This window comes from Nerophis lumbriciformis, linkage group LG21 (genome assembly GCF_033978685.3).
Source record: "Nerophis lumbriciformis linkage group LG21, RoL_Nlum_v2.1, whole genome shotgun sequence".
Lineage (NCBI taxonomy): Eukaryota > Metazoa > Chordata > Actinopteri > Syngnathiformes > Syngnathidae > Nerophis > Nerophis lumbriciformis.
Window position 1 is genome coordinate 2,632,501 of NC_084568.2, and position 17,500 is coordinate 2,650,000.

Genomic DNA, 17,500 nt, shown 5'->3' on the forward strand with positions numbered 1-17,500 from the left:
TGAAGAGGGAGTGTGCTTATAACTGACCTTCATATTAAGACCATCATTACTCTCCATTCCTTCTATTTCATGGAATTCTTGGCCAGAACTTTCCACATACATGACATTATAAGACGAGCCTTGGCCATTCTTACTTTGCTCTCCCGTTGGCGGACCCGGTTCTTTTTTAACCCCAAGTAGTGAGAACCTTTGGTCCTCCTCATCCTGAATGCTAAGTTCCGGCTGGCACCAGGGTTCGGAAGTGGGTGGGACGGCCTCTTCAGGAATAGAGCTGAAGGGCGGGTCCATCTCTAAAGAGGGAAGCAGGGAAATAATATTCATCATGGTGCCAATGTGCATCATTAAAAATCAAACATGGCATTGAGATTAAGACAAACACGCACCGGTGTCTTGGCTTTGCTGTAATGTTGCATAACCTGGAAAGTAAAAACATACACAAAGTAGAAAAATAAATGTTAGTAGAAAATGCTGAATAGCCGAACTGAAATGACAGTTAGCACATTAGCCAAATAGCATCAAGCAACAAAAACCACTTGGATGTAGGGGTGTAACGGTACGTGTATTTGTGTTGAACCGTTTCAGTACGGGGGTTCCGGTTCGGTTCGGAGGTGTACCGAACGAGTACACATGCTAGCAGCGACCGGGCTAGGACAACATGTAAAAGCCAGAGCTGGAAGACCCTCTTGCCTCGTTAACATACCTGCCAACTTTTGAAATCAGAAAAACCTAGTAGCCAGGGTCCAGGGGCCGCAGGCCCCGGTCGGTCCAGGACAAAGTCCTGGTGGGGGGTTCCTTCGCCCCCCGACGCAAAATGATTGATTTCATTCAGACAGGTTAAAATGTTGCTAAAACCATCACTTTTCTATCAGTCACAGTGACTTTTCAAAACAAAAATATTACAGCAAAAATCATATGGGTTGATTGACATGTTTATTCTGTAAGCTAACTTCAATAGTTTGAAATTATTTTGACAGTCAATGCCAGTTATCCTGTCAACCTTTCACAAGACTTCAATTTGTTCATTGAAAGTATAAACACTTTTTACAGTAAACAAATGGTAAAACAGTACTAAACAATTCCATAAAAAAAAAAATTGGTGTCATTATTAACTTTCTGTCCAAGCTTGTATAATCTACTGCCTTGTTCAATTGTAAAAAATATTCTGTGCCTAAAATTCACATTTCTATCACAATTATCATACTGTAAACATGGTAAGCTAACTTCATTAAAATTAATAGTCCTGTCAATAGCATGGAATTACAATTCAAATGTAGTTTTTTTGTAAGCCTTTCAAAAGAATTCAAAATATGAAAAATTCATGAAAATTAATTTAAGCCATCAGACACTTGAAAAGTGGCACATCACATCTCTAATGTAATCCTTTGAACTTTTCAACAGAAATAGCACTGCAAAAATATTAAGGACATACTTCTGTATTTTGGTAGTTATGCTGTCAACATTTAACAAGATTTCTTCAACTTGGACTTGAAAGCATAAATAGTATAAACACTTTTAACAGTATAACAGTACTAAACAATTCCAATAGATAACATTGGTGTCATTACCTTTTTGTGGCTAAAATCCAAATGTATTCTATCAGATTGATCATACTGCAAAAATGATATGGTAACTTTATGATAAGTTTACTTGAAGTGGCATAAAACACTGAAAGTGATTGTTCCTATAACCCCTTTGTTTCAAATGTTTGTTCCACTTGTGGCAGTTGGTGTCATTACCTTTACCTGACAACTTGAAGTGGCATAAAACACTGAAAGTGATTGTTCCTATAACCCTTTTGTTTTAAATGTTTTATGCCACATCAAGTTGTCAAAGACGTGCTGTGAAATACAGCAGACAGGATTGCGCACCAAACACGAAGCAAGGCCAAAGCTCATGCATGGTGCAGGAGAACAAAGGACTTCTTTCATTTAAGGTTTGTGATAAACCATCAAACTCATTCGTTAAAAGTACTCTATAGTAATATAAAGTGAGTTTTTCTGGACATTATCATGCAAGAAAAGTTTATTTTTGGGACCGCGATCACTGCGTAATGATTTTTAAAGGTTGCATTACAAACATTTAACTGTCCCATGTGATCAGCCAGTGCGATTGGAAGTCCATGCTCAATTATTGCCTCCGTAAATAAAACTTCTGCATTTATCACATCCACAGAATCTGTTTGGGCGACGAAAAACGTTGAAAGTTTTCCACTTGTATCGCTAGCAACGGCATTAGACTTGTGTTTTTTTGTCCCAACGTGGTCTTTTACATCGCTAATTCCTCCGTGTCCGATCGAAAAATCTTGTCTGCACAAGGTGCAATTCGCGTAGTTTTCACCCTTTTTGGAAGGGATAATTATTCCCGGATAGGCTTTTGAATATTCTTCACGGAATGACTGCAGTTTTCTTTTCGGTTTAAGACTCGTATGCGATTTTTCGTCCGGCTGATTCCATGATCGTTCGCTCGTTTGGAAACAATGGCAACTGGTGCCTCGTGCTTGGCAGCGGTGCTATAAATAGCCTCGCGCATGGCATTCGGAATGGCTCGATAGGAAGTTACGGGAAGCAGTGTCGATTGTCATTGTTGTTACGCGATTTCGTGAATAAAACTTAAAATTTTTTTTTATTTTTTTTAATTAATGAAAAACTGTATTTTTTATCACTGCAACCGTAACCCGGAATAGGTTGATGAAAACCGTACTAATTACGGGAAAACCGGAGTAGTTGGCAGGTATGTAGCACGCATGTCATGAATGGACCGAATATTTGGAGGACTAGTTTGAATCGGGCATCCTGACCAGATGCCCGAACCACCTCATCTGGCTCCTCTCGATGTGGAGGAGCAGCGGCTTTACTTTGAGCTCCCCCCGGATGACAGAGCTTCTCACCCTATCTCTAAGGGAGAGCCTCGCCACCCGGCGGAGGAAACTCATTTCGGCCGCTTGTACCCGTGATCTTGTCCTTTCGGTCATAACCCAAAGCTCATGACCATAGGTGAGGATTGGAACGTAGATCGACCGGTAAATTGAGAGCTTTGCCTTCCGGCTCAGCTCCTTCTTCACCACAACGGATCGATACAGCGTCCGCATTACTGAAGATGCCGCACCGATCCGCCTGTCGATCTCACGATCCACTCTTCCCTCACTTGTGAACAAGACTCCGAGGTACTTGAACTCCTCCACTTGGGGCAGGGTCTCCTCCCCAACCCGAAGATGGCATTCCACCCTTTTCCGGGCGAGAACCATGGACTCGGACTTGGAGGTGCTGATTCTCATCCCAGTCGCTTCACACTCGGCTGCGAACCGATCCAGCGAGAGCTGAAGATCCTGGCCAGATGAAGCCATCAGGACCACATCATCTGCAAAAAGCAGAGACCTAATCCTGCAGCCACCAAACCAGATCCCCTCAACGCCTTGACTGCGCCTAGAAATTCTGTCCATAAAAGTTATGAACAGAATGGGTGACAAAGGGCAGCCTTGGCGGAGTCCAACCCTCACTGGAAACGTGTCCGACTTACTGCCGGCAATGCGGACCAAGCTCTGACACTGATCATACAGGGAGCGGACCGCCAAAATCAGACAGTCCGATACCCCATACTCTCTGAGCACTCCCCACAGGACTTCCCGAGGGACACGGTCGAATGCCTTCTCCAAGTCCACAAAACACATGTAGACTGGTTGGGCAAACTCCCATGCACCCTCAAGGACCCTGCCGAGAGTATAGAGCTGGTCCACAGTTCCACGACCAGGACGAAAACCACACTGTTCCTCCTGAATCCGAGGTTCGACTATCCGGCGTAGCCTCCTCTCCAGTACACCTGAATAGACCTTACCGGGAAGGCTGAGGAGTGTGATCCCACGATAGTTAGAACACACCCTCCGGTTCCCCTTCTTAAAGAGAGGAACCACCACCCCGGTCTGCCAATCCAGAGGTACCGCCCCCGATGTCCACGGGATGCTGGAGAGTCTTGTCAACCAAGACAGCCCCACAGCATCCAGAGCCTTAAGGAACTCCGGGCGGATCTCATCCACCCCCGGGGCCTTGCCACCAAGGAGCTTTTTAACTACCTCAGCCCCAAAAATAGAAGAGCCCACCACAGATTCCCCAGGCACTGCTTCCTCATAGGAAGACGTGTTGGTGGGATTGAGGAGGTCTTCGAAGTATTCCCTCCACTGATCCACAACATCCGCAGTCGAGGTCAGCAGAACACCATCCTCGCCATACACGGTGTTGATAGTGCACTGCTTCCCCTTCCTGAGGCGGCGGATGGTGGTCCAGAATCGCTTCGAAGCCGTCCGGATCGGGCATCTGGTCAGGATGCCACCCGATCGCCTCCCTCGGGAGGTGTTTAGGGCACGTCCGACCGGTAGGAGGCCACGGGGAAGACCCAGGACACGCTGGGAAGACTATCTCGCCCGGCTGGCCTGGGAACGCCTCGGGATCCCCCGGGAGGAGCTGGACGAAGTGGCTGGGGAGAGGGAAGTCTGGGCTTCCCTGCTTAGGCTGCTGCCCCCGCGACCCGACCTCGGATAAGCGGAAGAAGATGGATGGATGGATGGATGGATAGTTTGAATCGGATGAGGGGAAAGAAAATAAAAAATACAATTGAATCGGATGCAAAATGGGGGATGACAAGGCGGAGGAAGAAAGGGCCAATACTACCAGAGTACTGCTATTCAGTATTGACACAAATGAACTACAATAAATGTAAGTAAATAAAAAAGTAGAGCCGGACTTACTTACCATGTTTCTTAGATACGTGGCCCTCAAAGTTTCCTTTCCGGTTTAAAATTTTCCGGCAGTACGGACAGTGCCAGTGACTTCTGCCCTGGACCAGATCTTTGCACATGCACGGCACCACAAATGTATCTAAAAGGGGGAAAATATGGGAGATCAGCAACTAAAAACACAATTTAAGTACTACTAAAAAACAATGGTGACCTTTAAGAACATATTGAAATGTTTGATCGCCCATGTCCAACTGTTTAATGTCGACTAAAGTCATATTTACTTTCACAGAAAGGCATACACAGGGCTTGCTGTTCTATGCGCCATGTTTGTTTGTGTTGGCATCACTATGTGACGTCACAGGAAAATGGACGGGAGGTTAAAATCAGGCACTTTGAAGCTTTTTTTAGGGCTATTGTGTGATGGGTAAAATTTTGAAAAAAACTTCGATAAATAAAATAAGCCACTGGGAACTGATTTTTAATGGTTTTAACCCTTCTGAAATTGTGATAATGTTCCCCTTTAAATAAAATAGTGAACATACTAGACAACTTGTCTTTTAGTAGTAAGTAAACAAACAAAGACTCCTAATTAGTCTATGCAGTAACATATTGTGTCATTTATACACCTATTATTTTGTACACATTATAAAGGACAAACTGTAAAAATGGATTATTAATCTACTTGTTCATTTACTGTTAATATCTGCTTATTTTCTGTTTCAACATGTTCTATCTACACTTCTGTTAAAATGTAATAATCACTTATTCTTCTCTTCTTTGATACTTTACATTAGTTTTGGAAGATACCACAAATTTGGGTATCAATCCGATACCAAGTAGTTACAGGATCATACATTGGTCATATTCAAAGTCCTCATGTGTCCAGGGACTTATTTACTGACTTTATAAACATAATACAAATAGAAAAAAAACGAAAAAAGATGTTATGCCAAAACATATCGATTGTATCGACTAGATACGCTCTTGTACTTGGTATCATTACAGTGGATGTCAGGTGTAGATCCACCCATGGCGTTTGTTTACATTGTGACGCCGGTGAGCTATTGTATCCTCCTACGGTGTGTAGTGAAGCATGTTTAGCTACTCCTCGTCATGCAGTGATAATGATACTTGTAAGAAACATACTTTATTTGTCGCCATGGAAACAAGGATAAGTGATTTAGAAGTAGTTTAAACACTGCCGACTGCGGATGGATGTTAGCTGCTAACGAGCTAGCCATGTCTTAAAGCACCTCTTCCTGAGGGTGTTTCAGTGTTATAACTTCACCTTTATCTTTACTTTTTAGGCCAAAATGCATCCATTCTCCCTTTTCTGTCTACACACTGTGTCTGCTTGTAAGTACTCTGTGTGCGCGTGCCATACCTGCCAACTTTTGAAATCAGAAAAACCTAGTAGCCAGGGTCCGCAAAATGATTATTAGCATTCAGACAGGTTAAAATGTTGCTAAAAGCATCACTTTTCTATCAGTCACAGTGACTTTTCAAAACAAAAATATTACAGCAAAAATCATATGGGTTGATTGACATGTTTATTCTGTAAGCTAACTTCAATAGTTTGAAATTATTTTGACAGTTAATGCCAGTTATCCTGTCAACCTTTCACAAGACTTCAATTTGTTCATTGAAAGTATAAACAGTATAAACACTTTTTACAGTAAACAAATGGTAAAACAGTACTAAACAATTCCATTAAAAAAAAAATTGGTGTCATTATTAACTTTCTGTCCAAGCTTGTATAATCTACTGCCTTGTTCAATTGTAAAAAATATTCTGTGCCTAAAATTCACATTTCTATCACAATTATCATACTGTAAACATGGTAAGCTAACTTCATTAAAATTAATAGTCCTGTCAATAGCATGGAATTACAATTCAAATGTAGTTTTTTTGTAAGCCTTTCAAAAGAATTCAAAATATGAAAAATTAATGAAAATGAATTTAAGCCATCAGACACTTGAAAAGTGGCACATCACATCTCTAATGTAATCATTTGAACTTTTCAACAGAAATAGCACTGCAAAAATATTAAGGACATACTTCTGTATTTTGGTAGTTATGCTGTCAACATTTAACAAGATTTCTTCAACTTGGACTTGAAAGCATAAATAGTATAAACACTTTTAACAGTATAACAGTACTAAACAATTCCAATAGATAACATTGGTGTCATTACCTTTTTGTGGCTAAAATCCAAATTTAGCAACGGCATTAGACTTGTGTTTTTTTTGTCCCAACGTGGTCTTTTACATCGCTAATTCCTCCGTGTCCGATCGAAAAATCTTGTCTGCACAAGGTGCAATTCGCGTAGTTTTCACCCTTTTTGGAACGGATAATTATTCCCGGATAGGCTTTTGAATATTCTTCACGGAATGACTGCAGTTTTCTTTTCGGTTTAAGACTCGTTTGCGATTTTTCTCCGGCTGATTCCATGATCGTTCGCTCGTTTGGAAACAATGGCAACTGGTGCCTCGTGCTTGGCAGCGGTGCTATAAATAGCCTCGCGCATGGCATTCGGAATGGATCGATAGGAAGTTACGGGAAGCAGTGTCGATTGTCATTGTTGTTACGCGATTTCGTGAATAAAACTTTAAAAAAAAATAAAAAAATGTAATTAATGAAAAACCGTATTTTTTATTACTGCAACCGTAACCCGGAATAGGTTGATGAAAACCGTACTAATTACGGGAAAACCGGAGTAGTTGGCAGGTATGGCGTGCTGCCGAACATGCTCCTCTGCTCAAAATCCAGCAATGTCACGTAAGGCTGAAACGACGCGTCGACGTAGTCGACGTCATCGGTTACGTAAATACGTCGACGCCGTTTTTGTGCGTCGGCGCGTCGCATATTTACGTCACACTACTGTCATGGCGGAGCGCAAAGCAGACGATGCGAGCGAGGGGAAAAAAGCACGCCAAAAGTCGTCAAAAGTGTGGGAGTATTTCAATAAACGGCCTAATAATGTTGTTGTATGCACACTGTGTCGAGCGGAAATGGCCTATCATAGCAGCACAACGGCTATGAACGAACATTTGAAAAGAAAACCCCCGACAGCGTTCTTGCCATCACCATCAACAAGTCATTCGTCCGCGTGCGTATACGTTGTCATTATTACACAAAAACATGAATGTGTCATTTGTATCTGCGTTGTAAATTCATAAACTAAAGCACCGTTTGCTCTGAGAGGCGCGTTTGGCGTGCCTGTTCAGTGTTTACAAAGACGCGCTCCTCTTTAACGCTGTGGAGAGGCGGCGGCGGCGGCGGCGGCGAGCGAGCGGTGAGGCGGGGCGCGCCGGGAGCGACGCCGCAAGAGACAGGGGACGACGAGCGAGCGAGGAAGAGGAGCTGAAAAGCGAGGAAAGAAAGAGAAAAGAGTTGGAAGAGAAAAGACTTTGTGTAAAATGAAAAGATTGTAAACCTGGCAAAGCCGTCTGGCGTTCAGTCTGTCGGTCCTGAAAGAACCCCACGGCACAAGACGTGTCACAAACGCTAACGTTAATTAGTTGTGCAAATACCTTTTACAACATTAACAGTTACATATACTATGTACAAACCAACAATTAACTTTCACTTTAATCATACTATCATTGTTGTGTTATTAAGCAAAATAAGCAATACTTTTACTTTTGTTGAAATGTTTACACTGTACACTTTTTTGTATTGGATGTTTAGCTTTATTTTTGCACATTTTAGCAAATAAGCAATACTTTTACTTTTGTTGAAATGTTTACACTTGTTACAGGATATTTCCGTTTTGCACTTTTTTGTATTGGATGTTTATCTTTATTTTTGCACATTTTAAAGCAAAATAAGCAATACTTTTACTTTTGAAATGCTTATACTATTCCAGAATATTAAGATTTGCACTGGATGTTTACTTTTATATTTGCACATTAAAAAGCAAATAAGCTACTTTTAATTTTGTTAAATGTTAAAAGTTTTAAATGTTTACATTGTTACAGAATATTTTGTCATGTTGTTGTCAATGTTGACTGAGTGGCCATACTTTTTTTTTGTAAATAAAAGCCATGCCTTTTGAAAAAACTGGCCTACATTTATTTTTTCCTCTTCATTTTAAATAAAAAAAATAATCGGTAAAAGGAACAATAATCTATAGATTAATCGGAAAAAATAATCTATAGATTAACCGATTAATCGAAAAAATAATCTATAGATTAATCGATAGAAAAATAATCGTTAGCTGCAGCCCTAATGTCACGACACGGGTCCGGTACTTTTTAGAGGCGGTATAGTACAGAGTATGATTCATTAGTATGGCGGCACTATACCAATAGCGGTATAGCGTACAACCCTAGTGCAAATAACACTTACCTATTCCGTCTTCATTGAAATGCACGGCAAAGGAATAATGTCTTCTCATCAGATGTGCTTCTGTGGCCTGACATCCCTTGATGCAGTAAGGACAGCTGTCACTGCAAGCCCACTGAAGAAAGTCCGCACATGAGGTGAACGCTAACGGCAGGTCTAGGGGAAAAAAAGGATGTTGGAGTCGTGTCATGGAGAATTAGGAAGCACTTTCATCACGGTGCTGCTATGATACTGTCATGTGTAAATGAAGGCATTTTACCTAGTGGGGGTTGTGGAGGATTTGGCTCTGATGTATGGACACTGGAACTGTGATCTGCTAGAAAGAGAAGTGCAAGAAAAAAAAAATATCGGCATGTTAAAGTGTACAGCTCTGGTAATGGGTACATTCGCACCCACCTGCACAAATGTACTTCAAAATGTAACAATCAAAATAAATATGACTTTTTGTTTTGTTTACTAGGGCATGCATATATAATATGCATTAGTTGGACCATTTTAAAATCAACAATAATTAAAGCTGCAAGCAGCATTGGTCGGGCCCGCGTATTTGGCAGGTGCTAGTCCTAAGTGTCCCAATACTTTTGTCTACTTTTAGTCTGAAGTGTCCCAAGACTTTTGTCTAGTGTACCTACCTTGTCTGCATTGTGTGGGCACGTTGGTGCTTCCTGCTTTTAAGCAGCCATCTTAAAAAAAACAGCAGCGCAGCAGCATCAGCGCAGCGGTTCTTTGAAGGCTCATAAAATCAAAACCGGAGCAGTTAGAAAAATTATTTCGATAACTTTTATTTGGAAGGGTTCAATCTCTCTCCTGTGTTATTTTGAAGCTGATACGACAAACGCGCTCAGAGGAGATAATGTTTGAAGAGAAGTGACCGCTTTATAAAAAAAAAATTGTTTTGAAGGGGAAATTGCAAACTTCCTGTTGATTTTTGCTGGGGGTTGTCAATATATGAAATGTAGGTCTAAGTGAGACCTACATAGAGGTTTTTGTTTCATGTCTCTCCGACCTTCCCAGTGGGAGTTACAGGCAGTTTTGTCATTTTTTTCTTCCGAGGAGCAGTTTTTTCTGCGTTTTATTCAAAATTGCGCAGATTTGGGGTTAGGTTTTTTTCATTAGATCGCAATTTTTGCCAGTCCTGATGTGTGTGTTCAGTTTGGTGAGTTTTGAAGCATGTTAAGAGGGTGAAAATACAGCTGAAAGAGGCAAAAGTTACTGTTTTTAGTACTTTTTTGTCTTGAAGGGGGAATTGCCAACTTTCTTTTGAGAATGTACTATTATGAAATCTAGGTCTAAGTCACACCTACATAAAGGTTTTTGTTTCATGTCTCTCCGACCTTCCTAGTGGGAGTTACAGGCAGTCTAGTTTTTTTTTTTCGTAGGGGGCGCTAGAGCGCAATTTTGAGTTTTGAGGTTTGGTTTTTTGATAAAAAGTTTTGCCGTATATTACTGATGTGTGTGTGTAAAATTTGGTGAGTTTTGAAGTATGTTAAGGGGGTCAAATTACAGCGCAAAGTTGCGGAAGAATAATAATAATAAGAAGAAGAAAGAATAAAACCTTACAAATTCAATAGGTCCTTCTGTCCCATTGCATAAGGACTCCCAAAAGGGAGTCCTTATACAATGGGCCATGCGGGCCCTAATAAAAAAGGGGATGCTTGGAAATAGCATAAAAATGCCCCCAAAAACTTGGAAAAACGCGATTCATAGCGTGACTTTTTGGTGTAACCATCATGAGCGTTCTGTTCAGGTAAATTTCTTTTATATTTTGATAAATCATCATATTTATGTATTACTAAATTTAAATAGGTATTGATCAATCTTTAAGGTGTGTGTATTAGATTTCAGTTTGCTTTTGACATCTTATTAAGAATTGTAGTTGAAACTTTTACAACCTTGTGTTGCACTCATGATGGCGTAACCAAACTACATTATTTTGAATATTTATTCCCTTTTTTACATTTAGTATATTTAAATATTCATTTATAAACATTGAATACATTTCAAATATCAATAAAATGCAATTGCCGTCATCTTATAGGGTAATGTTTAGTTACACCATCACTTTGACTTGTAATATCTCTAATTCTGGTAGTGTTTTATGCTTTTTTTCTTTTTGGAACATGTACTATACATATAATACAATAAAGTCCCATATAAAATTATGTTTCTAGCAATACTTTAATTTTGCCTTTGAAAGTAACACTCCAATGACCATTAGTGGAGCTGTACACTTATATAACAAAGTGACATAAATACCAATGTCAGCTTCAAACACTGATGACATCTATTAAACAAGACAAGAAGCAAGGAATTAAACAGAGACATAATTAAATTTGGCTCAATGAGGAGAAACATGTACCGTATTTTCCGCACTATTAGCCGCACCTAAAAACCACAAATTTACTCAAAAGCTGACAGTGCGCCTTATAACCCGGTGCGCTTTATATATGGATTAATATTAAGATTCATTTTCATAAAGTTCCGGTCTCGCAACTACGGTAAACAGCCGCCATCTTTTTTCCCCGTAGAAGAGGAAGTGCTTCTTCTTCTACGCAAGCAACCGCAAAGGTAAGCACCCGCCCCCATAGAACAGGAAGCGCTTCTTCTTCTACTGTAAGCAACCACCCGCCCGCGTAGAAGAAGAAGAAGAAGCGCGCGGATATTACGTTTCATTTCCTTTGTGTGTTTACATCTGTAAAGACCACAAAATGGCTCCTACTAAGCGACAGGTTTCCAAGACGCAATCTCTCCATCCGCACACGGACTACTATTTCACAGCAACTGCCTAAAGACTTTCAAGAAAAGCTGGCTACTTTCCGTGCATATTGTAAAAACAAGATAGCTGAAAAAAAGATCCGGCCAGAGAACATTATCAACATGGACGAGGTTCCACTGACTTTTGATATTCCTGTGAACCGCACTGTGGATACAACGGGAGCACGTACGGTGAATATTCGCACCACAGGGAATGAGAAGTCATCCTTCACTGTGGTTCTAGCTTGCCATGCTAATGGCCAGAAACTTCCACCCATGGTGATATTCAAAAGGAAGACCTTGCCAAAAGAGACCTTTCCAGCCGGCGTCATCATAAAAGCTAACTCGAAGGGATGGATGGATGAAGAAAAGATGAGCGAGTGGTTAAGGTAAGTTTACGCGAAGAGGCCGGGTGGCTTTTTTCACGCAGCTCCGTCCATGTTGATATACGACTCCATGCGCGCCCACATCACGCTGGTTTTTAATATATTATTAAAGTTTGACTGACCTATCTGACTGTTTTTTTGACATTCCTTTAGCGCAGTTAGATGCGGCTTATAACACGGGGCGGCTTATAGGTGGACAAAGTTTTGAAATATGCCGTTCATTGAAGGCGCGGCTTATAACCCAGGGCGGCTTATGGTGCGGAAAATACGGTACTCTCAAATTAAAGCTCAAAGTCTGCACTTCAAGCACATCTTGACTGTTTCATTTCAAATCCATTGTGGTGTTGTACAGAGCTGGAATACTGGAAATTGTGTCAATGTCCAAATATTTATGGACCTAACTGTATATATATTTATTTATTTATATATATATTTATTTATTTATATATGCACCGTATTGCTTTTTTATCCTGCACTTCCATGAGCTTATGTAACAAAATTTCGTTCTTATCTGTGCTGTAAAGTTCAAATTTGAATGACAATAAAAAGGAAGTCTAAGTCTATAAGACGAGTCTCGGCCATGATGATGTGCCTCCTTACCGTGTTCTTCAGTGGGCAGAACCGGTTCTTCTTTAACCCGAAGTAGCGAGAACTTTTGGTCCTCCTCATCCTGAATGCTAAGTTCCGGCTGGCACCAGGGTTCGGAAGTGGGCTGGACGGCCTCTTCAGGAATAGAGCTGAAGGGCGGGTCCATCTCTAAAGAGGGAAGCAGGGAAATAATATTTATCATGGTGCCAATGTGCATCATTAAAATCAAATATAGCATTGAGTTTAAGACAAACACGCACCGGTGTCTTGGCTTTGCTGTAATGTTGCATAATCTGGAAAGTAAATACATACACAAAGTAGAAAATTACATTTTAGTAGAAAATGCGTGTGAATGCTGAAAAGCCGAACTGAAATTACAGTTAGCACATTAGCCAAACAGCATCAAGTAACAAAAACCACTTGGGTGTAAACCTGCAAAATGAGCAGAAAAGCTTGACATACGAACAAAGTGCTAATGTTAACATACAGGTAAAAGCCAGTAAATTAGAATATTTTGAAAAACTTGATTTATTTCAGTAATTGCATTCAAAAGGTGTAACTTGTACATTATATTTATTCATTGCACACAGACTGATGCATTCAAATGTTTATTTCATTTAATTTTGATGATTTGAAGTGGCAACAAATGAAAATCCAAAATTCCGTGTGTCACAAAATTAGAATATTACTCAAGGCTAATACAAAAAAGGGATTTTTAGAAATGTTGGCCAACTGAAAAGTATGAAAATGAAAAATATGAGCATGTACAATACTCAATACTTGGTTGGAGCTCCTTTTGCCTCAATTACTGCGTTAATGCGGCGTGGCATGGAGTCGATGAGTTTCTGGCACTGCTCAGGTGTTATGAGAGCCCAGGTTGCTCTGATAGTGGCCTTCAACTCTTCTGCGTTTTTGGGTCTGGCATTCTGCATCTTCCTTTTCACAATACCCCACAGATTTTCTATGGGGCTAAGGTCAGGGGAGTTGGCGGGCCAATTTAGAGCAGAAATACCATGGTCCGTAAACCAGGCACGGGTAGATTTTGCGCTGTGTGCAGGCGCCAAGTCCTGTTGGAACTTGAAATCTCCATCTCCATAGAGCAGGTCAGCAGCAGGAAGCATGAAGTGCTCTAAAACTTGCTGGTAGACGGCTGCGTTGACCCTGGATCTCAGGAAACAGAGTGGACCGACACCAGCAGATGACATGGCACCCCAAACCATCACTGATGGTGGAAACTTTACACTAGACTTCAGGCAACGTGGATCCTGTGCCTCTCCTGTCTTCCTCCAGACTCTGGGACCTCGATTTCCAAAGGAAATGCAAAATTTGCATGGTTGGGTGATGGTTTGGGGTGCCATGTCATCTGCTGGTGTCGGTCCACTCTGTTTCCTGAGATCCAGGGTCAACGCAGCCGTCTACCAGCAAGTTTTAGAGCACTTCATGCTTCCTGCTGCTGACCTGCTCTATGGAGATGGAGATTTCAAGTTCCAACAGGACTTGGCGCCTGCACACAGCGCAAAATCTACCCGTGCCTGGTTTACGGACCATGGTATTTCTGTTCTAAATTGGCCCGCCAACTCCCCTGACCTTAGCCCCATAGAAAATCTGTGGGGTATTGTGAAAAGGAAGATGCAGAATGCCAGACCCAAAAACGCAGAAGAGTTGAAGGCCACTATCAGAGCAACCTGGGCTCTCATAACACCTGAGCAGTGCCAGAAACTCATCGACTCCATGCCACGCCGCATTAACGCAGTAATTGAGGCAAAAGGAGCTCCAACCAAGTATTGAGTATTGTACATGCTCATATTTTTCATTTTCATACTTTTCAGTTGGCCAACATTTCTAAAAATCCCTTTTTTGTATTAGCCTTAAGTAATATTCTAATTTTGTGACACACGGAATTTTGGATTTTCATTTGTTGCCACTTCAAATCATCAAAATTAAATGAAATAAACATTTGAATGCATCAGTCTGTGTGCAATGAATAAATATAATGTACAAGTTACACCTTTTGAATGCAATTACTGAAATAAATCAAGTTTTTCAAAATATTCTAATTTACTGGCTTTTACCTGTATGTAAAATACTTTGAAATACGTACATGAAAAATTGCTTGCTGTTAGAACGTGCAAACATGCTGGCTGTTAGAACGTGCAAACATGCTGGCTGTTAGAACGTGCAAACATGCTGGCTGTTAGAACGTGCAAACATGCTGGCTGTTAGAACGTGCAAACATGCTGGCTGTTAGAACGTGCAAACATGCTGGCTGTTAGAAGGTGCAAACATGCTGGCTGTTAGAACATGCAAACATGCTGGCTGTTAGAACGTGCAAACATGCTGGCTGTTAGAACGTGCAAACATGCTGGCTGTTAGAACATGCAAACATGCTGGCTGTTAGAACGTGCAAACATGCTGGCTGTTAGAACGTGCAAACATGCTGGCTGTTAGAACGTGCAAACATGCTGGCTGTTAGAACGTGCAAACATGCTGGCTGTTAGAACGTGCAAACATGCTGGCTGTTAGAAGGTGCAAACATGCTGGCTGTTAGAACATGCAAACATGCTGGCTGTTAGAACGTGCAAACATGCTGGCTGTTAGAACGTGCAAACATGCTGGCTGTTAGAACGTGCAAACATGCTGGCTGTTAGAACGTGCAAACATGCTGGCTGTTAGAACGTGCAAACATGCTGGCTGTTAGAACGTGCAAACATGCTGGCTGTTAGAACGTGCAAACATGCTGGCTGTTAGAACGTGCAAACATGCTGGCTGTTAGAACGTGCAAACATGCTCGCTGTTAGAACGTGCAAACATGCTCGCCGTTAGAACGTGCAAACATGCTCGCCGTTAGAACGTGCAAACATGCTCGCTGTTAGAACGTGCAAACATGCTGGCTGTTAGAACGTGCAAACATGCTGGCTGTTAGAACGTGCAAACATGCTGGCTGTTAGAACGTGCAAACATGCTGGCTGTTAGAACGTGCAAACATGCTGGCTGTTAGAACGTGCAAACATGCTGGCTGTTAGAACGTGCAAACATGCTCGCTGTTAGAACGTGCAAACATGCTGGCTGTTAGAACGTGCAAACATGCTCGCTGTTAGAACGTGCAAACATGCTGGCTGTTAGAACATGCAACATCCTCGCTGTTAGAACATGCAAACATGCTGGCTGTTAGAACGTGCAAACATGCTGGCTGTTAGAACATGCAACATCCTCGCTGTTAGAACATGCAAACATGCTGGCTGTTAGAACGTGCAAACATGCTGGCTGTTAGAACGTGCAAACATGCTGGCTGTTAGGACGTGCAAACATGCTCGCTGTTCGAACGTGCAAACATGCTCGCTGTTAGAACGTGCAAACATGCTCGCTGTTAGAACGTGCAAACATGCTGGCTGTTAGAACGTGCAAACATGCTGGCTGTTAGAACGTGCAAACATGCTGGCTGTTAGAACGTGCAAACATGCTGGCTGTTAGAACGTGCAAACATGCTGGCTGTTAGAACATGACAAAGTAGAAAATCTATTTTAGTAGAAATAAATACATAATGCTTAGTGTTCCACTAAAGCTGGATCTGTTCAGCCCACAGCTTCTCAAACATGTAGATCATCCTCCTTATATCCAAGTTCAACAACCTAAGTTATGTAAATAATCAAATGTAAATAATCAAATGTAGATACTTATTCTTATGCTTTCTGATCTCTCTCTCTATGTCCACTACTTGCTGTACATATCCTACCAAGTCAGACCTACACTGTTTCAATATCCATTTCTCTGTTGATTGATTGATTGATTGATTGAGACTTTTATTAATAGGTTGCACAGTGAAGTACATATTCCGTACAATTGACCACTAAATGGTAACACCCCAATAAGTTTTTCAACTTGTTTAAGTCGGTTGATGACTGAAGTGCTGATATCAACCAAACCCTCCTCATCCCACACCCTGGATTGTAAATAATGTAAATAATTCAATGTATATACTCTGATGATTAACTTGTGTGATGACTGTATTATGATGATAGTATATATTTGTACCATGAATTGATTAACGTGGACTTAAACAAGTTGAAAAACTTATTGGGGTGTTACCATTTAGTGGTCAATTGTCGGGAATATGTACTGTACTGTGCAATCTACTAATAAAAGTTTCAATCAATCAATCATAACTTGTCCCAAAGTCATTGTTGTTGAAGGGGAAGTGATCTGTGGTTACTTGCTTGCTCATTATCCCCCAAAAAAGGCTCTGCAATCCCCGTTAGATTGATATTGATACCTACTCAGTGGCCTAGTGATTAGAGTGTCCGCCCTGAGATGGGTAGGTTGTGAGTTCAAACCCCGGCCGAGTCATACCAAAGACTATAAAAATGGGACCCATTACCTCCCTGCTTGGCACTCAGCATCAAGGGTTGGAATTGGGGGTTAAATCACCAAAATGATTCCCGGGCGCGGCCACCGCTGCTGCCCACTGCTCCCCTCACCTCCCAGGGGGTGATCAAGGGTGATGGGTCAAATGCAGAGAATAATCTCGCCACACCTAGTGTGTGTGTGACAATCATTGGTACTTTAACTTTAACTTTTTTATTATTTAGATCATGTCTATTTACTTGTACACTTTGTAAGTCTTTCTGTGTTGTTTTTCTTTTTTAGATAATAGTTTCAATGTAGAGGCAACTTGTTTTTCCATTGTACTAGTATTATC

At 41.2% G+C, this 17,500-nt stretch overlaps 1 protein-coding gene across 4 annotated transcripts in view; it reads right to left on the bottom strand.

The window, feature by feature from the left end:
- LOC133621420 (uncharacterized) overlaps positions 1-17,500 on the bottom strand; it is a 21,420-nt gene that overhangs the window by 764 nt on the left and 3,156 nt on the right. The window contains exons 2-8 of one of the 4 annotated variants that reach the window (XM_072915635.1): positions 13,065-13,097; positions 12,817-12,972; positions 9,348-9,389; positions 9,080-9,235; positions 4,743-4,868; positions 384-416; positions 1-290 (exon numbers count right to left, since the gene is read on the bottom strand). The exon at positions 1-290 is cut by the window's left edge and continues 764 nt beyond it. In XM_072915635.1, the coding sequence (XP_072771736.1) occupies positions 1-290; positions 384-416; positions 4,743-4,868; positions 9,080-9,235; positions 9,348-9,389; positions 12,817-12,972; positions 13,065-13,097 (836 nt within the window). Of the gene's footprint in view, positions 291-383; positions 417-4,742; positions 4,869-9,079; positions 9,236-9,335; positions 9,393-12,816; positions 12,973-13,064; positions 13,098-17,500 lie in introns of all 4 variants that reach the window. The other 3 variants (XM_061983476.1, XM_072915634.1, XM_061983474.1) reach the window with 3 other exon arrangements.